Source organism: Pseudophryne corroboree, chromosome 11 (genome assembly GCF_028390025.1).
Source record: "Pseudophryne corroboree isolate aPseCor3 chromosome 11, aPseCor3.hap2, whole genome shotgun sequence".
Lineage (NCBI taxonomy): Eukaryota > Metazoa > Chordata > Amphibia > Anura > Myobatrachidae > Pseudophryne > Pseudophryne corroboree.
In genome coordinates, this window is record NC_086454.1 from 86,471,889 (window position 1) to 86,493,455 (window position 21,567).

The 21,567-nt window shown below is 42.1% G+C and overlaps 1 protein-coding gene across 1 annotated transcript in view; it reads right to left on the minus strand.

Annotated features, from left to right (window-relative positions):
- Positions 1 to 318: 318 nt before the first annotated feature.
- The window catches only part of SPON1 (spondin 1), a 683,924-nt gene continuing 662,675 nt past the window's right edge, over positions 319 to 21,567 (minus strand). Inside the window, exons 14-16 of the mRNA XM_063944511.1 lie at positions 18,340 to 18,504; positions 10,213 to 10,473; positions 319 to 5,273 (exon numbers count right to left, since the gene is read on the minus strand). Coding sequence (XP_063800581.1) covers positions 5,110 to 5,273; positions 10,213 to 10,473; positions 18,340 to 18,504 — 590 coding nt within the window. The 3' untranslated portion in view covers positions 319 to 5,109. The remainder of the gene's footprint in view (positions 5,274 to 10,212; positions 10,474 to 18,339; positions 18,505 to 21,567) is intronic.

A 21,567-nucleotide genomic window follows, 5' to 3' on the forward strand; every position in this document is an offset into this window, starting at 1 on the left:
CATGGATGCAAGATGATCCATCTATAACCGGTACTGGCACCCTGCTGTTCACTGCAGCGGTGCAAGCAGCAGTTATAGATAGATCCACCTGTGATTCGCTGAACCGCTATAACTTGCCAGCTGATATAAAAAGTGATCCAGACTGCACACAAAAATAAAAGATTTCTTGTAAAGATGTAATTTATTTCAAAATTATAATGTGTTAGACATACAACTAGAAAACAATTGCACAAGACTTTGGTAAGAAATATATTTATGACAGATTTATAAAAAAATCCACAGCAAAAAAACTAAAAAATAAAGAAACTATTATAGACATTCTTATGAGGCACATAAATGTTTTATTTTATAAAGCCCTACATCATTTTTGTTATTAATGAGGCTTATAAAGACCAAATGTTAGACGCAAACCGACTCACGGAACAGCATTGTTAAAAACAAAAAGTTGAACATTTAAACATACAAAAAACCCTGTGCTTTGAATAGAATAAAGATTTTCATTTTGTAATACAGTATGTGAAAACATACACTTTTCTTTAAGCCTAAAATAATTAAGCTTCCATTAAAGATTTTTTTTTAACAATTAAAACTCAAAACATGTTTGCAATGGTTTTTTTTAATGAAGGCAAAATATTTTAGTTTTGTTTGCGTTCCTTGATTGATAAAGAAACCAACTTGCCATACTTCATTTCTTTACTAGTATTTACTAAAAAAATATTTAGAAAACATCAACAAACTATAGAATAACTGTAGGGATGTTTTCTAAATATACAAATTAATAACAGCAAATAATTGAATATTTAATGAGGATGTCTCATTTTTATTAAATACAATAAGCATTTAAATGTCTGAAATAAAAAAACAGATTTTTTTAAAATTTAATCAATTGTATAAGAATTTGTTTTATTTGTATACATTTTATTTATTTTAATAAATAAAATCTATATTCAATTATACTTCTATAATGTATTTATATGAAGATCTTCTAGAGTTGTATAATGAAAAACTATATAAAATGTGTGATTTTAAAATAAATGAGTTTATTCATCTTTATTGGTAATTTATGGAGTATTATAACTTTTCTAAACTTTACTGCTACTGAAAAGTATTTAGATCTGCTAATTAAATACTCTATCTCAATTGTCAGTATAACCTCTTGTTTACATTAAGGTAATCTAACTTTCGGTAAATAAGGAACATCAAAATGAAATGAAAACAAATTTCCATTATATTTTTCCTAAGATAACACATTACAAATGTATGTAAGTTAAAATGTAATCGGTTGATAATATTTCCAATTTAATAAAATCCTACTGTACCTTCAAATCTATTCCATTGCTGAACATAAAAAGCTATATACTCTCACGTTTTATGAAAGTGTGGTGCACAACAAATTTGCTCAGTGTTATAGATAATGTGACTTGCGTAACTGCTATTATTGGTATTTTTAAATAACCAAATTATATATCTATTTATTTGTAACTATCTGTTTTGAATATGAAAATTAAAAATGTGTATTTTCGCATTTTAGAGGTGATACCCTCAAAATATTATGGAATAATTTCACTGTTATCTTGTTAGGTTATATTGTACCTCTTTATAACTCAGATGGGACGCTATTGCTAATGAAGATAATTTAAGATGAGTCTTTAGGTGCCCACACACGGTGCAATTATTGCATGCTATTTAATCTTTTTAGTTCAAATAGCACCTTGTGTATTGTCCCTTGCGATACAATGCGTGCTCCCGTCTAGTCCACATCTCAAGGCAAAATAGTATGTGCAGGCAGGTATCTTTGTACTACAGCACACATAGTACATTGTAGTGCAGTTGTTCCCAAACTGTGTGCCGTGGCTCCCTGGGGTGCCTCGGGACACTTGCAGGGGTGCCTTGGATTGGTGGTCCAGGACCAATTCAAATTATTTATGGTTAATATAATAGGCAAAACCAGTGCTAGTAGCTGTCAGTCATAAAATATGGGGACAAACAGAAGCAAATTGTTTCCCCACCACACAATTGAGCCTAAGGATGACATATAAACACAATCTACTTAATTTCATATTTCTCTCTAAATTTCTCAATAAGAAAATTTTGGCCTATGGGTGCCGTGAAAAAAATTCTGATACTCTAGGGCGCCGTGATTCAAAAATGTTTGGAAACCACTGTTGTAGTGTATTCAAAATCGGATGTAGTTCAAATAGCATACCCCACTTAGTCCAAATTGCATAGCACAGATCGTATAGGCTCAAATCTCACCTAGCACAAATAGCATCGTGTGTGTGCCCCATTAGTTACTTACTGAGAAAAAAATATTAAAGGTACAAGGTTTTAGAACTTTTTGTAAAATAAAATATCTTGGTTATTTTTAAGCTCTTTTTTTTATAGAATATGGCCTTTGTTGCTTTTTATAACTCCTTATAACTGGTTATAGTGCTGCTCATGAAGATATTTATTTGTCAATAAAAGGTTTACACAAATACCACTATATTAAAGATAAGAAATATCATGTTTCAGCAAATCAACAAACATAATACAAACTAATTATGTTCAGCCAATAATATTATTGTTACTTTTTTATGCAAGTACTTCTTTCGAAGATAGCAATTCTAACTGTTAAATCCATTGGCTTGTAAACAACAAATACAGCTTACTGCATAATTCTGCATAATTTTTTTTTATAATAAAGTATTTTTCATTAATTGAAGGGATCTTAATTTTGACAACAGGGATAATCTATAATGATAAATGATTTATTGATATTACTTTCTTAATGACATTATAAAAGTATACTGTCATATTTATTAAATGGAAATTGGACACAAATTTAAAGTCACCAAAAATTAATTCCCAAACGTTGTTGAAACTAGAAAATAATTTCTATTTATGTGTATGTGCAGTGTTTCTGTAATATATTTTTAATTCTAGTAACTTTCATAATTTACCCCAGTGAAGTCATGGTTTTGTCCTAGCTACTGTTTTTCATTCTAGGTGGTTGGCAAAAACATAAATATATAAATTAAATATAAATAACTAATCATATTTCTTCTCATGTGACAGTTTCCAAACAACATACCCACATTATTAAAAGAATAATAATGTAAACCTCAGATACAGGGTTACTTTATGTTAGTAGAATACAGTATATCTGGGATGTCAAATTATGTAAAGTGAAAACATTTAAGTGAGGCTTGTTTAATAAAATAGTGCAACTGGAATATATATGCTGTAATCCACAGAAACCAGTGAGATATTTGATTTAATTTGTCTTGCTAAATTATTATACTAAATAGTAATAATTGCAGATGTTATATCATTACTTTTTACACAATACTGTTAAATGGGTTTCAATGTGGTTTTAAACAGATGTCACAATTGAAACATTAAAAGCAACTTAAATAAAAACGTGTAATTTATTTATGGTAAGTGAAATACAATACTACAAGACAAATAAGTTTCAAGTTATTTTAGCTTTTACACCATTGATTTTACTTTTAATTTACACTTTTGTGTATAAATTGTTATTTTTATTGTTTTTTTTTCCACCCATGCTTGCTGTTAAGCTAAAGAATAAAAATAACAGACCAAAACTTTACTCCACTTCTAAAAGTTTTCTGCCACTGAATTTTTAAAAACAGATTGTGATGAACTCATAAAAAATGCTTTTCATACTAATCAGGCATTTGTTTACCTTTTTTTATTAGAATACCAATAGACTTGGGCAATTGTGACTAATAGTACTAGTAGAATGTAATTGTAAGTTTAGAATTTTGGTCACTTTAGAGTTTGAGACTCTGAAATAGACAAGGTATCACGAAAAAGATAAGGACAAGTAAGAGTAAGCAACATAAGAATGATTGAAAACATTGACAAGACTGTCAATTTAACGGATAACACCACCAAAATAATAAAAATAAAAAATAGCTTTAGGTGCTGTTCAGTAAAATAAAATAAATTTTTCTATCACGCTATTTTTGCCAATTCCACTCTGGTTCTCAGCTAAGGGTTCCATGCTACACTTTACTTTCCTAATCTTGATTGTGTTATTTAAAATAAGATAAACAGGTAAAAAAACCTTTCTCCTATGAAGTTTCCATCCTGAGGAATGGGAAGTTCAGGAAGGAGAGTACTGACATACACTCAGTTTGTTTCAAACAGACTGGGTGGGAAAAAGAGAGCAGAGTATGGTTCTGTAGGATGGTTCTTATCTGCTGTTACATTCTATGTTTCTTTTTTCCCATTTACTTTTAAATTGGCAACTTCCTCACTGGGGTATTGATTTGCCTATTTATAACAGAGCTACGAATTAGAAATGGTTGAACCTACTGGACTTGTATTTTTGTTCTCTCACTCACTCACTCACTCACTCACTCACTCACTCAACATTAAGATCATTGCATCCTGTCCAAAATTGCACCTTGAGAGTAATACAACACTAAATTAAATAACAACTGCAGAATTAGTGTTTAAATTTTCAAGAAGAGAACACAATATATTTTTTTACCACGTGTTTTGGGGAGCTGATGTAGTTCTGTGTACTCAGCTCCTCAAAACAAATTACAGAACAGAAACGTGAGTTTATCAGTAGATTTAACATTATACACTAAGGCATTTATAATACAAAATTACTATAAAGAAAACATGCTTTGACTCTTGAGTAAGTCAAGGTAATACAGCTTTCAGACAAGTCTGATCAAACAAAGCAGATGTACAGATGGGGATTTAGGATTGAGTGTGTTATCCTTCTGCTCGGTCTATCAATGTGCATTTGGAAAACAGCACAGGCTGTCTTGTTTGGTCATGGTTTCCCTTGCATGCATGTCATATTGTTTATTAAGGTTAAAGTTCGTGACTAAAAAGTAATGGCTTGTCCGGAGTCAAATTCTCTTGCTAAAAGATCAAGATGTACAGTAAGATGTAATGTTTATTGAACTAACCAGATGATTAAGTTATTACAGCTGAATGTTTAGAAAATATAGTTCTTGCACCTGCAAGAATAGTAAGCAAAGTACATTGCAAAAAGAAAAGCACTGTATATATTCTATGATAAAAAAAATCTAATAAAGATTGACTTTCTATGTAACTTGGAGGGCATCCCATGTGAGGCGTTTGCTAACATGGATGGACATTGCAAGCTCGGATCTCCTTCTTGTCTTTGCAGCTTGTGAACTGAGAGCTCTTGAACCTCTTCTTTACTGTCATGAACCGCTCCTGAATGCCGCCACCGCAATATTTGCTGCACTCTGTCCATGCAGTCCATGGCTTCATTTTGCAAACTAAAATGAAAAAGAAAAGACCAATTTTAAGTTCGATATTCCATTTTTCCTTGTATAAGAAAACATCACAGGGGTTATCCATTCGTATTATAATCAAATCCGGGACGCAGTTAAATTTTTCTGAAAATGCAGACGCCGAAAAAATGCGCCATCCAGATACCCCACTTGGGTGGTGGTCCATGCCACCACCCGATGAAGAATAGATTAGTGTAAAAGGTCACCACTGGGCCCGAAGCGTGTCGAGCGCAGCGAGCCCAAGAGGGGACACGCTGCGCTCAAGATCAGGATTCTGACTGTCGGGATTTTGGTGTTGGTATTTCGACAACCGGGATCCCGACAGTTGGGATTTCATATTGAACACTCATATCCCTCTATTAGGGGCATAATTATCAATTGATCATGTTTTAGAACGGATCATTTGAATTTCTTATTACTGCTACTCGCGGCAATAAGAAATTAAATACAACATGAATGTATCAATATATACTCACAGAGGACATCTTTAGATGGTGTTAGCTGCCCTACAGATCCCTCTGTTGGAAACTTTTACAGATTGTAGCCCATAGGCTGTGTTATAATGCCATTTAAAGATGGCGTTAGTTACTGGGGCCAAACTCTTGGTAAATTTGCCATTTAGCAGACCCTGTAGAAAACTATGGGGGCAGTTCCTGCAATTGAAAATGGGGATCACAGCAGATATCTTCACAACCACACAGAAAAATAAGAGAAAATGTCCTACCTGCAAGAGTTTACATTCGAATGCCCTATTCTAGCTTAAGGTTCTGGTTTGTACAGTCAGTGTCGGACTGGGACATGAAGGGCCCACCGGGGGGATGCAGTTATAGGGGCCCATACTTAGGGGTGTGGCCAGCCTACAAAGGGTGTGTGACCAGCATCCACAGAGTCTTGAAATACACAATAGTTTAGTGCAGTGTAATGCAACTTATCTATAATGTATAACACAAGTGCACAGTCTGGAACCTGATCTATAGAGGAAGGATTGGGCCCTCAGGCAGTGGGGCCTACCGGTGGTTTCCCTGGTACCCCTGTGGGCCAGTCCGACCCTGTGTACAGTATTCCACAGATGCAGGGTAGCAACTGTGCAATACCATACAACTAGCAGAGAAAGGATTGGACAGGTGAATTTGCGCAATTAACTGGAAGTACTGCAGCAAGGACCTATCATCTGAACAAGCAAACACCTAAGCTTGTAAATATTCTGTAGCAAAAGAGTTTAAGATGATAGGGCTTTGCGCTGTTACCAGGAGGATGTGCTGTACCCCAAATAAATACCACCTCTCTCACTTTTTACTTTTTCAGTATGGGTGGGATATTCACAATTTATTGGGAACAGATATACATAAAGTGCAAAAGATCTTAAAGCAGTTTTAAAGTGTCACAGTGCACATGCTGCTAAAATTTCATAGCACTAAAATTTGACATTACAAGATTTTTAAAAAGACATGTAATAAAAGACATAAAAAGCATAGAAAAAAACTCCTTATTTTCGTACCCTCTTGGGCTAGTGGTGTGTGCCTTAGTGTGGTGAAATCGGGTCCTGTCTAGGCCGTCCAGCAACACACCACTAAGCTTTGCCCAAATAGTTGGAGAGTCTTTAGGAGTCCACCAAAGTGTTCAGCATCACCAGCATGACGCGTTTCGGATCCTTGTAAATCCTTTTTCAAATGCATTTGAAAAAGGATTTACAAGGATCCGAAACGCGTCATGCTGGTGATGCTGAACACTTTGGTGGACTCCTAAAGACTCTCCAACTATTTGGGCAAAGCTTAGTGGTGTGTTGCTGGACGGCCTAGACAGGACCCGATTTCACCACACTAAGGCACACACCACTAGCCCAAGAGGGTACGAAAATAAGGAGTTTTTTTCTATGCTTTTTATGTCTTTTATTACATGTCTTTTTAAAAATCTTGTAATGTCAAATTTTAGTGCTATGAAATTTTAGCAGCATGTGCACTGTGACACTTTAAAACTGCTTTAAGATCTTTTGCACTTTATGTATATCTGTTCCCAATAAATTGTGAATATCCCACCCATACAGAAAAAGTAAAAAGTGAGAGAGGTGGTATTTATTTGGGGTACAGCACATCCTTCTGGTAACAGCGCAAAGCCCTATCATCTCAATACCATACAACTAAAATGCTAAAGCAGGAGGAGGTGTCTGTAGGAAAAAATGACTCTGCGATCCAAGTGCTGAGTCCAAAGATGCAACATCAGATCCCTATCTTGATCATCAGTTGCAAAACTTAAGGGCCCTACAGACACAGCGATACGCCGCCGAGCTGCCCGACCGCCTATACGGCAGACGGGCGACCCGGCGGGGATGGGGGGGGGGGGGGCAGTGACGGGGGGAGTGAAGTTTCTTCACTCCCCCCGTCACCCGGCTCCATACAAGTGCAGGCAAATATGGACGAGATCATCCATATTGCCCTGCATGCACAGCCGACGGGGCACCAGCGATGAACGAACACAGGGCCACGCATCGTTCATCGCTGTTGCCTCCACACTGCACGATATGAATGGTATCTCATTCATTAATGAACGAGATCGTTCATATCTTGCAGTCAGATCGCCCAGTGTGTAGGGCCTATTAGAGTGACTGTGGGAACTTATCTAACAGGTCCAGGAAGCATGCATCCGCTGACTCTGGGCTGAGCACCGCCCCCCAAATGCTGCAGCATGTCAATAACGCTGCGGCTAAGGGAGGACTGTGAGCGATCATACAGGACCTGTCCTGCACATGCACAAAATGGCTCCTGTGCATGCACATGTGTACCCACCATCAGATTTGTACATAAACCATTGGGTTTATGTGAAAATCGGAATCAGGCCCTTGGATGCAATGCTGTCAAGTGCTTAAGAGTACTGAATAGACTTTGTACCTGGGTACAGAGTGTAAGTGCTTTTGTGCAAGCTTCGGAGGAGTTTGCACAGGGAAGACAGTATTATCACCATATACAGAGAAGGGGAGATAAACAGAAAGAACAGCTAGGGAAAGTAACAAGTTTCCCTAAAAAAGTGAGTTTATAGGGGACGCTTAACACATTTTAATTCATGGGACAATGTGACGGGACAAAGGGGCACAATGCACAGTATGACTTGAATACATGAGAGGTAGGAATGAGAATGGGTGGTAGCAAGAGATTGTGAAAGGAGAAGATGTTAGATAGAATGGAGAGCAGGAGGTGAAAGGAGATGCAGTCAAGTTATCGGCAGTCAGAATGTCGACAACAACAAGGGAGAGTTATGTCAAATCTGGCCAGCCAGCCAGCATGCTAATAATGCAAACTAAAGCTTTATAACTGTGTAAGCTTTAGAACAGAAAGCATCATGTTTAAAGTTCTAAATCTGGCATGGATACAAAGCTTTATGTTGTAACGGCATGTCGGGATCAACGTAACACTGTCCTCCTTGTGTTGTCGACATTCTGAATGTCAGTAACAAATACTGTACCCATCATGTTGGAAGACAAAACAAGGCAGGAGAGTCAGACAGTTGCAGCATTTCTGTGAGTTTTAAAGGGAAGGATGAGAACGGTGGCGGAACACCGCATTGCTGTGTCCCACAGCAACATTTGGTTAAAGGCCTGAAGATTCTGCTCTAGCCTCCGATGTTATGTGCATGCCACCACTGGACCGATGCCATGACTCAGAGTAACCTCGGGGAAAGCGGAGACCTCAGAGGACAGGTTGTAACCTGGCATTACCACTGCACCCCCTGTGGTTCAGGTGCTGGAGGAGAATTTGAAATTGTATCTTGACAAAGACCGGCGGCAGTTACAGTGTCTAGAATCCCAGCTCTCATTAAGTGATTACTAATACCCCTTTCATACAGAAAGTCAAATTACCAGGTTAAGAAGTTCTCCGGTAATTTGTCGATAAACACGGGTCCTTTTTCTGTGTGAAAGGGTCAACCAGAGATGAAATTCCCAGGACTTCGACCCAGGAATTTACCAGGGTCGGAGACCTGGGAATTTTGACCCGTGTTGACACTTTCACACAGAAGAAATACCCGTGTTGATCTGCAAATTACCAGGTAGAACTGTTTCAGCTTGTGATTTGCTTCCCTGTGTGAAAGGAGGGTCAGGCAGGGACTTGCAAAACTGGCAAAGCAGGGAATTTCATACATTTCTGTCTGAAAAGGGTATACTAATGTATTCATAATGGGGGTTCAGTATGAGTTAATGATGGATGGGATGCCGGCGGCCAGTATACCAACAGCGGCATATCGTCCATCAGAATCCCGACAACCCCCATTAAGGCCCCTAACCCTCACCTTTTCCCTACCTTAATCCTCACTTGCGGGTGCCTAACCCTAACTCTCCCCAGTGGTGCCCAACCCTAACCCTCCTTGCTTGGTCCTAACCCTCCCTTCCCCGCTGCCTAAACCTAACCCTCCCAGCTGGGTGTCTAACCCTAACCTCCCCTTCTATGTACCTAACCCTAACCTTCTGCCCCTGGTCCCTAACCTTCACAGGCTGCACCCTAACCCCCCTTCTGCTGACCAAACCTAACAACCCCCCCCCAGTGGCAGAATGGCAGCACGTTCCGCTGTCCGAACAATTGGGATGCCGGGTGTCGGTATTTTGACACCAGCATTCTGCCTGGCGTCGGTATATAAACGCATATCAACACTGAGTTTGTGTCCTGCCTCGGGATCTCGGCGTCCTTACATCGACCGCCAGGATCCCGTCCGTGGATTAGAGAGGAGCAGATTGATAGGTGTCTATATGTATGATTTAAAAAAAAACAAGTTTCAGTACATTATGAATTGTACAAATACTGTATAATAAAGGATATCTAAATATACTAAAACACCCTAACATGATGATTTTACTATACTGTATATCTTCACTGAGACATAGAATACACACTTGTTATGGCATATTGTTTAATGCCGTGACACTGGACCTCTCACGCACCTGGGTATTCTCCATCTGCTTCCTCATTTGTCCGCTCACTCCTCCTCTTCTCGCGGGCATCCTTAAGGCGTCTCTTTTCAGAACCAGAATTTTTTTGGCATTTTCGCACTTTGCATTTCTTACGTTGCACAGTTTCTGGACACTGGCCGCCTCCAAACTGTGGCTCCGAGGTGATCATCCGTGTCCGGATCATGTGTCCTTTTCCACATGACTTGTTACATTCCGACCAGTGAGACCACTCAGTCAGTTCACAGTTTATAGCTGAAAAACAAAATATACTATTTATAAAAAGACCTTAGTGTTCTATAGCTGTTCATTGCTTCTGCACTGAAGACTAGATAATAGTAACTTTTATGTTTGTATGTTAGAATTAAGCCACTTTGCAGCACAGCCAAGGGGTCCTCACAGGGCTGTCTTTCTGTATGAGCTCAATGGGCACTTGCCCAGGAGTATAAGGGCCCTAGGCTGATAGCTGAGGGTCCTCTTTCCAGGGGTACTAGATTTTGGAAAAACGGTACTGGGAAACCGGATATATCCAACTTCAAAGCAGTGGTCCCCATCCGAGCCTGTTAATTGCTCTTCCCAGACAGATTTCTCGGGTTCTGTTGGATTCTGTCGGTTTTTCTGAGGGTATACTCCAAAGCTAGGATTCACCCCTTTTTCGGTGTACACTGGCAGCTTGTCTCTACTATACCCAGAATCAGGGATATCAGCCTTTCAGCAGCTGGTCCCCACTCCAGCTCCACACGCCTGGTATGCAGTTTTATATTTTCATTGGTGGATTGCGCTGGCTCCTAAGAAATCTATTTCTATACCCTCCCACCAGAAAATTATGAATGTTAAGCCCAATCCACTATCCTCCCCTCCCCTGCAAATGAAACCCCCCCTACCACCATGGAAGTCATGTACTGGTGGCCCCATCATTCAGCCCAATGCCCACTTGTTTAGTGTTCTCCCTTTGGCATTGACAGAAACAGCAGAAGCACCAAAGAGTGAGAGAGAACTTCCTCTCTTTCTTGTACCTGTAATCACAGTGCCAGTCACGTTGCTGCTAATGCAACGACTGCTGGAGGGTGTGATTGGGCAATTGGTGATGGAGGCTATAACATGGTGTGTGCATGGAGGTGAGAATTACGGCACTGAAAATGCTGAACATAGTGAGCATGGTGACTGGCAGATACTGTAGATGGGTAGAGCTGGAGCACACTTGGGTCCATGCGTCTTCAAATCCAAGCATTGTGCTGGCTGACATGAGATTCTCACCTCTCACATGCAATTTGTGGTCCCTAAAAATTACCATTTTTCGATAATGACCAACTACATTATCTAATATGTACTATGTGCCGCACTTATCCTTATGTACATAACCTGTGTCTACCTAGTGATTGGAAACTAGCTAGCAAGGATGCTCTTACCGCTTTACCTATTGATACCCAGTCTTGTTTTATTACTGTCCTTGTTCCCATTGTTAAGCACTGCAGAGTACAGTATGCTGCTATGTAATGTTACTAAAACTAAATAACTGCACTATATAATTCCTTTTTTTGCATTGAATGCAAGTATCACTATTCTCTTATCAATTAATATTTATTGAGAAGGGCTATTTAAGAACAAAAGTAGCATTACAACCAAGCTCAGCTAATATATCACAATCATAGGCGTGCGCACGGGGGGTGCCTGGTGCGCACAGGCACCCCCTAATGTTAGGCACCCCCCACACGCCACGCCTGCTGCAGCAGCACAGTGGTGATCGCCGCGGCTCACCACCGAGCCCAGCTTGCTACTCATTCCCTTCTCCACTGCTGCCGCCGCCAGGGCAGGACAATATAGAAAGAATATAGGAAGAACAGAGACTGCAGCGGGTGCGTGTTGCAAGCTGGGAGGATGTTTTGACATGATGTCAGTCCTCCCTGTGCGACCGCTGGCCAGTAGAGTATACTGAATGGAAGCGCGCAGCTCAGCTTCTTAGTTCTGATTGTATATTAACCTATGTTTCTATGTTAATATACAGTAAGAACTAAGAAGCTGAGCCACGCGCTTCCATTCAGTATACTCTTCTGTCCGGCGGCCGCACAGGGAGGACTGACGTCATGCCAAAACATCCTCCCGGCTCGCACCACGCACCAGCTGCAGTCTCTCTTCTTCCGGCCATGCTCTCCTCCCGCACCGCGCTCTCGGGGCTCCGCTGGAGGACACATACAGCAGAGACTGTAACTGAGAAAGTAAGTCACTGCTCACAGTGCTGCAGGGGAAAGAGAGGGGACAAGGCCAGCCAGGGGTAGTAAAATCTATATATACTTCTAGTACATCCATGAAGTGACTTTAGTTACCCCCCAAAAAATGAGATCTGTGGGTACACTCAAGAAAAGAAAAAGAAAAGAATGGTTACATGTGTATATTCTATATCCCGTGTGGCATAATGTGAATTTGGCTCATACCGTGTAATGTAATGTGATTTTGGCTCATACCACGTGGCGTAATGTGAAATTGGCTCATACTGTGTGGCATAATGTGAATTTGGCTCATACCGTTTGGCGTAATGTGAATTTGCCTCATACCGTGTGACGTAATGTGAATTTGGCTCATACCGTGTGGCGTAGTGTGAATTTGGCTCATATCGTGTAATGTAATGTGATTTTGGCTCACACCACGTGGTGTAATGTGAATTTGGCTCATACCACGTGGCGTAATGTGAATTTGGCTCATACTGTGTGGCGTAATGTGAATTTGGCTCATACCGTTTAGCGTAATGTGAATTTGCCTCATACCGTGTGACGTAATGTGAATCTGGCTCATACCGGGTGGCGTAATGTGAATTTTGCTTATACCGTGTGGGGTAATGTGAATTTGGCTCATACCATGTGGCGTAATGTGAGTTTGGCTCATACCGTGTGGCGTAATGTGAATTTGGCTCATACCGTGTGGCGTAATGTGAATTTGGCTCATACCGTGTTGCGTAATGTAGATTTGGCTCATACCATGTGGTGTAATGCGAATTTGGCTCATACCGTGTAATGTAATGTGATTTTGGCTCATACCACGTGGCGTAATGTGAATTTCTGCTCATATCGTGTGGTGCAATGTTAATTTGGATCATACTGTGTGGCGTAATGTGAATTTGGCTGTTCGGCTCATATCTTGTGGCGTAATGTGAATTTGGCTCATACTGTGTGGCGTAATGTGAATTTGGCTCATACTGTGTAGCGTAATGTGAATAAGGGGCACTACTGTCAGTAGTTTGTGATCATGGGGACATGTGTGACAAATGCTGGTGTCCTGCAGACGAGGGGTCTGATGGCACATGTGTATATATTAAACTTTACTTGTGTTATATTAAAACTCAAACATTTGGCCCCCTAATTCTCCTGTACTTTTCAGAATGGCCCACTCAAAATTAGGGTGTAGGTTCAAGGGGTGGGGTGTGTGTGTGTGGGGAGGGGGTTGAGTCTATTATTCCCTCGTGGAAAGGAACAGAATGTGACATCAGCTGAGGATGGTATTTCTCTTCTGCCCTTACAGCATGTTAATGTTTTTTAAAATCTCCGTTTGTAGTAGAGCATTTTGTTTTATTTATGCTGCATTGTACCTTTGCGGGCTTGCTTTGCTTGCCACACTTCGGGCTCCGTGTCTCGCTTTGCTCGCAATAGGTTACTATTCCAAATAGTTGGTGACATTGACCTAGTGCATTATGGTAAAGGTCCTCTCCACGAAGGGAATCTAGATGCTACCGTGGGGATGGGAAGGGGGTAGAGGGGAATGCATATGCACCTAGGCCCACCACGCTCTAGTTCTGCCACTTGGTCAGGGATTGGTTGGGAAAGTGTAAGCAGCGATAAGGTGCAGCCTCAGCTAGGACTCAGGGTTATGCTGTAGCAGTCAGTACCAGCCAGTGGTCGCACCATTGTGTTTCATTTTATTTCTCCGGGATGTATTATATCTACTTTATTATTAGGAACTAGGGAGAAATTAGATTAAGCCATGTGATTTTACTGAGAGAATGTAAAATAGTGCTAGACATGTCCCTGGGCGGTGCTAGACACGCTTATAGGGGGTTCTAGACACGCCCAAAAGGTGGTACAAGACACGCCCATCCTATGGTGCACCCCCTAATAAACTTAGCTGCGCACACCTATGATCACAATAGAAACTCTGGTTCCCTAAACCCCTCCCCCTAGACAGTACAGCTAGGGATGGTCATCGGTGTGTTCGCCATCAATGGCAAAACTGTGAGTGACCATCGATGGTCAGCATCGATGGTTTCACTCATCGTGGTCATCCCTGTAATTACAGGAAATGACCCACGGACCAATCTCAGCCCCAGGGGCGGGGCTTTGTGGGTGTTGGGGGCAGAGCTAAGCTCCTTGTCCCAGCACCTTGCAAAAAAATAAAATAAAATAAAAATATTTGTTTATACTAAGCCATCGATGGGGGGAAACCATCTGGTACTCTTCTATCGATGGCAAAACCATTAGACATCGGCCTTGAATCATCGATGGTCGATGGCCATCCCTACGTACAGCTCATGGTATAATTAGCTGCTCTTCATGTACATGGGAAGCATTTAAAAGACTCTGCAAGTGTGCGCCCTGCATTGGTTCAGTTCATCAACCATGCCAAATAGCTCATTATTCCTGTGCATAACCTGCATGGCTTGTTAATTTCTCTACCATTATCCAGCATTCAGATTTCCATGACTATTATTGCTTGCAAATAGGTATTTATACTCATGGAGTATGTTAAGGTAGTGAAATAATTATTCTTTCCCTGTACAGATAGCTCTGTAATGCAGAAATCTTACATTGGATTACTGATGTTAAATAATGCACTTAAGTGACATAATGAAAACAAGCTGCTACAACGATGCAAAAATGATTTTACTAACTTACTGCAGCTTTATATTATTTCCCTTGTTCATACTACAAGTATATATAAAATGGTAGTGCACAATTAATATTATATATATATATATATATATATATATATAGTTTGCAAAATTCGGCGGCACTCCAGCAGACTTTCAATGCATTTTAAAATAATTTTGTTGTTTTAAAATGCATTGAAAGTCTGCTGGAGTGCCGCCGAATTTTGCATACTACATGGGGTTAGTGCATACTAACCTACGGAGGGCACCGCAGCAAGTAATCCACATATCCCTTTAGTGGAGTGCCGGGTAACAGCTGTTTTCTATATATATATATATATATATATATATATATAATCATTATTATTTATTTATATATATAGTGCCAGCATGCTCCATGGCGCTGAGTAAGGCGCAGCATAGAGGAGGGCGCCCTACTCAGCTGCGCCAGCGATATGTGTAACACTGGCCATTCCTGATACGCCCTGATATGTAGCGCCTGCCCGGAGACTCACCGAGCAGGCAGAGATGTTGGCACCACCGCGCTATGTCAGGCAGCGCACCTCACTACAGGAATGTGAAGAAAAATAAAATAAACTACTGCTCCCAGAATCCCGTGCTTCCACACAGCAAGGGCTGCTGGGAGCGGTAGTTTATTTTGAGGTTCTTCACATTACTGTACATGCAAAATAAACTACCGCTCCCAGAAGCCCTTGCTGTCAGAGACTAGGAGTGGTAGTTTATTTTGAGATTTTTCTTCTTCTAGTACTATAGTGCGGTGCCGGGCATGGCGGAGGCACCAACACCACTGACTGCTTTGCGAGTCTCTGGGCACAGGGGGCATATGAGGTAATACAGTACTTTGATTGGATTAATATGTAAGGAGAAGTATTAAAGTGGGCAAAATATGTAAGGGGGGGATGCGGTCAAGATGCCGCCGGCTGGAATCCCGGCGGTCGAAAACCGACGCCACAATCCCGACATATTCTCCCTCCGTGGGTGTCCCCGACACCCATAGAGGGAGAATATAATAGTGTGCCGAGCGTAGCGAGGCACCGTGCCCGCAGCGTGACGAGCGAAGCGAGCCTGCAAGGGGCTGCGTTCCGCTCGCCACCCCTGTCGAGATTGTGTGGTCGGGATTCCGGCGTCGGTATTTCGACCGCCCGGCGGCATTTAGTATTGATCCCGTAAGGGGAACTTCAACATTGGGCAAATGTGTCAGGGGCACTTATATACTGGGAAAATGTGTAAGGGGCACTTATATAGTGTGCAAATGTGTAAGGGGCACTTATATAGTGGGCAAATGTGTAAGGGGCACTTATACAGTGGGCAAATGTGTAAGGGGCACTTATACAGTGGGCAAATGTGTAAGGGGCACTTATACAGTGTGCAAATGTGTAAGGGGCACTTATACAGTGTGCAAATGTGGAAGGGGCTCTACAACCTGGCTTTTACAATGAGACCACGCCTCCTTAATTTTTTCAGGCAAAAGTGCTTAGGTGGGCGCCAAAGTATTTATTCGCTTACCAAATAATTTGGCCTCGGCCGGCCCTGCATGGCGCTAAACAATTGGGGACAAACACAGTAATAAAACAAGAAGACGGGGTATTAATTAACAGACAGACAAGCTTACAATATATAAATAAATGAGACAAAACTAAGGAGCCTATTTATTAACAAGTTTCAATGACAATTTTTTATAATTTATAAATGTTATTGTTGTTATTTGTTAATAAACGATCACTGGGGCCAGAGGCAAAACTACCATTGGTGCTGCAGGTGCATTGCAGCGGGGTCCCCATGGACTAAGAGGCCCATGACTGCCCATACCAGCAATGAGTTATCCTCTGGCCCCCCTGCAGACCATTTTCAGCAATATCGGATGAATGGCCCAGTACAGAGAGTTCTTATCGCTAGTAGTCCTTTTATATTGTGACTTAAAAGTTATATTTTATTAATGTGTATAATGTGCACAATTTTTGAGCAAAATTCTTCTTTCTTTTATTCTATTTGATTATTACATATTATGGCACAAACAGTTATGTCACTGACACCATTTTATGTCCCACTCACAAAAATGCCCCTTATAAATTATGCCCCAGCAGTGGGCTGGTGGTACACCATATTTCTTAATGGTACCACCCCATACCACTCTACTTTCAGCACTGGTATTAGGCTAAAATGTCATTATGTTAGTGTCAACATTATGTCATTGTCGACATAATGTATTTGACATTTCATGCCACACCCCACCATCCTGAGATAATGTTAACAATACAAGGATTACAGTGGTACATATGTGGAGATCCTTGATAATGCTTTGCATGGAGAAGCAAGCTATTACTGGTGAATCCTGATGAATCGTATTGCCAGGGGTGACTTTCTGCCTAATAACTTGTACAAATGTGCCCACATACACTTCAAATCATGCAAACAGCCCTCAACTGGCACCATGGACTTTGCAAATAAGCCAAGCCATGCGTCCAACCATATAAGTTTTGTACAATATACTGTATGCATCTTTTTCACATCACTGATTCGACAAAAGTGCAATGTAGGAGTATCCTGGAAACGGGTGGTCTTCAGTATGCCGGCGGTCGGGCTCCCGGCGACCAGCATACCGGCGCCGGGAGCCCGACAGTCGGCATACCGACACTTATTCTCCCTCGTGGGGGTCCACGACCCCCCTGGAGGGAGAATAAAATAGCGTGGCGAGCGCAGCGAGCCCGCAAGGGGCTCATTTGCGCTCGCCACACTGTCGGTAAGCCGGCGGTCGGGCTCCCGGCACCGGTATGCTGGTCGCCGGAGCCCGACCGCCGGCATATCGTAGTGAACCCCTGGAAACTGTCCCTGGCATTGTATGGGGATGAGGTTACACTGACGGCAGTCGGGATCCCGGTGATCCCGGATACTGACGCCGGAATTCCGGACACTGACAATGACGACAGCCGGAATCCTGGCTAATAGGGTGTATTCCTACTCCGTGACACCCACAGAGTGGGAAAAGAACCTGCGGCAAGCGCAGCGAGCCACTGAGCCCGCAGTGTGGGGAGAGGGATGCCAGCGTCGGTATTCGGACCACCAGGATCCCAACCACCGGCATACCATACCTGATGCATTGTATACTTGGCACAACAATAATTTGTATATGAGGACAGATCTGTAGGTAGAATAATTAGCAATATGTAAAATAAAAGGTGCTATGTAAAGTTATGGAGCCAGTCAGGAGCGATATACGGTTGCAGTGTGAGGACGGCTGTACTTACGGCACTCGGGCAGCATGCATTTCTCCACTTGCTTCAGCTCCTCATTACAGTCTCCAAGTTCCGCTGGTGACTTCAACATTCTCTGTCGTGTTCTGGTCCCCTTTCCGCATGTTACGCTGCAGTCACTCCATTCAGACCAGGGTGAGAGCATACATGGGATAGTATCTGTTTGTTACAGAGATATTAAATGTGAAGTGTACCCGTCGCCTGTGTATATATTGTTGATAGTCATTTTGATGGCTGGACTAATATTCAGCTAGACAATCAACAAGTCAGTGACATGACAGAGGCATACGGGAATCTGAATGTACAGAAATAACAACATGACATAAATGGACCCCTATGGCTTAATTTACTAGCGTAAAAAGGTAAAAATATTAAAATTCCCTTACTTATAGTTTGATATTATTTATGCATGTACTTTCAAGTCTACAGATATAAAGGTAAACCTGGATATAAGCCTGCATAGGGAATAATATGTATCTACATCTTTGCTTTTACTAATACATACAGTTCAGTTTATATGGTGCATCTATACTGGCAACACAGCTGAACTACCTAATGGTCAAATTAGCATGGTGTGAAATTATAGGCATACAGTATGTGTTACTAACTAAACTGTAATGATTGGCGTCAGGCACCTTAAAACTTATAGTGAGGCCTCACCTAGCAGTCAATGCTAGGTGATTGTTCTGTGATCTTGTGCTAGTGCACACTCCATGAACTTCTGAAAGACACACTGGCTTCTGACCTCTGCCTTGCTTTCTGATGACACTGTTGTTGCGTCTATACCTGATTAATTGTGTGGCTACTTAGCTTCTAGCTACTTTCCTGTTTGCCTGTATATTGGATCAACCACATGCCGACTTGACTTGTTTACTGACTCTGCTTGCAATACCCTTGTCTGCTAACTTTACCCTCTGTGTACCAACTGTTGAACTCTGGATCTTTGGGTCTCTGGATATCTTTTCTGTCTCACCCCTGCTTATTATTATTGACTTTCAGTGCACCTGACAAATCTCCTGTTATTCGGAACTTTCTTACATTATTCTTGTGCTGGGCTGTGTTATCTGCACTGGATTGTCTATGAGTATTTGCAAAACTGATTCTACAAGAGGGGTGAGCAACACTTATAATAAGAATTTACTCACCGGTAATTCTATTTTTCGTAGTCCGTAGTGGATGCTGGGAACTCCGTAAGGACCATGGGGAATAGACGGGTTCCGCAGGAGACTGGGCACTCTAAAAGAAAGATTAGGTACTATCTGGTGTGCACTGGCTCCTCCCTCTATGCCCCTCCTCCAGACCTCAGTTAGGGAAACTGTGCCCGGAAGAGCTGACACAACAAGGAAAGGATTTGGAATCCAGGGTAAGACTCATACCAGCCACACCAATCACACTGTACAACTTGTGATAACCATACCCAGTTAACAGTATGAACAACAACTGAGCCTCATTTTACGGATGGCTCATAACAATAACCCTTTAGTTAAGCAATAACTATATACATGTATTGCAGAGAGTCCGCACTTGGTACGGGCGCCCAGCATCCACTACGGACTACGAGAAATAGAATTACCAGTGAGTAAATTCTTATTTTCTCTGACGTCCTAGTGGATGCTGGGAACTCCGTAAGGACCATGGGGATTATACCAAAGCTCCCAAACGGGCGGGAGAGTGCGGATGACTCTGCAGCACCGCATGAGCAAACTCAAGGTCCTCCTCAGCCAGGGTATCAAACTTGTAGAACTTAGCAAACTTGTTTGACCCCGACCAAGCAGCAGCTCGGCAAAGCTGTAAAGCCGAGACCCCTCGGGCAACCACCCAAGAAGAGCCCACCTTCCTTGTGGAATGGGCTTTCACCGATTTTGGATGCGGCAATCCAGCCGCAGAGTGAACCCGCTGAATCGTGCTATAGATCCAGCGAGCAATAGTCTGCTTCGAAGCAGGAGCGCCAACCTTGTTGGCTGCATACAGAATAAACAGCGAGTCAGACTTTCTGACTCCCGCCGTTCTGGAAACATAAATTTTCAAAGCCCGGACTACGTCCAGCAACTTGGAATCCTCCAAGTCCCTAGTAGCCGCAGGCACCACAATAGGCTGGTTCAAATGAAACGATGATACCACCCTAGGGAGAAATTGGGACGAGTCCTCAATTCTGACCTGTCCATATGGAAGATCAGATAAGGGCTTTTACATGACAAAACCACCAATTCTGACACACGCCTAGCCGAAGCTAAGGCCAATAGCATGACCACTTTCCACGTGAGATATTTTAGCTCCACGGTCTTAAGTGGCTCAAACCAGTGGGATTTCAGGAAATCCAACACAACGTTAAGATCCCAAGGTGCCACCGGTGGCACAAAAGGAGGCTGAATATGCAGCACCCCCGGAATAACGTCTGAACTTCAGGCAGTGAAGCCAGTTCTTTTTGAGAGAAAATGGATAGGGCCGAAATCTTGACCTTTATGGATCCTAATTTTAGGCCCATAGTCACTCCTGACTGTAGGAAGTGCAGGAATCGACCCCGCTGGAATTCCTCTGTAGGGCCTTCCCGGCCTCACACCAAGCAACCTATTTTCGCTATATACAGTGAAAAAGTCTTGCTGTCACGCCTTTCCTAGCCTTTATCAGCGTAGGAATAACTGCATCCGGAATGCCCTTTTCCGCTATGATCCGGCGTTCAACCGCCATGCCGTCAAATGCAGTCGCGGTAAGTCTTGGAACAGACAGGGCCCCTGTTGCAACATGTCCTGTCTGAGAGGCAGAAGCCCTGAGTCCTCTGAAAGCATTTCTTGCAGCTCCGGGTACCGAGTCCTTCTTGGCCCATTCGGAGCAAAGAATATTGTTCTCGCTCCTACATACATAGACCGACTGGAACACCCACGGTGTTACTAGTGCGACCACAGCTATCACCTGAGGGTCCCTTGACCCGGCTTAAAACCTTTTTTAGCTTTTTATTGAGGTGGGACGCCATCTAGTCCACCTGAGGCAGTTCCCATCAATTTGCAAACTGCGTGAAGACTTCCTGATGAAGTCCCCACTTTCCCGGGTGGAGGTCGTGCCTGCTGAGGAAGTCTGCTTCCCAGTTGTCCACTCCCGGAATGAACACTGCTGACAGTGCGCTTACTTGATTCTCCGCCCAGCGAAGAATTCTGGTGGCTTCTACCCTCGCCACCCTGCTCCTTGTGCCCCTTGGCGGTTTACATGAACCCCTGCGGTCTGACT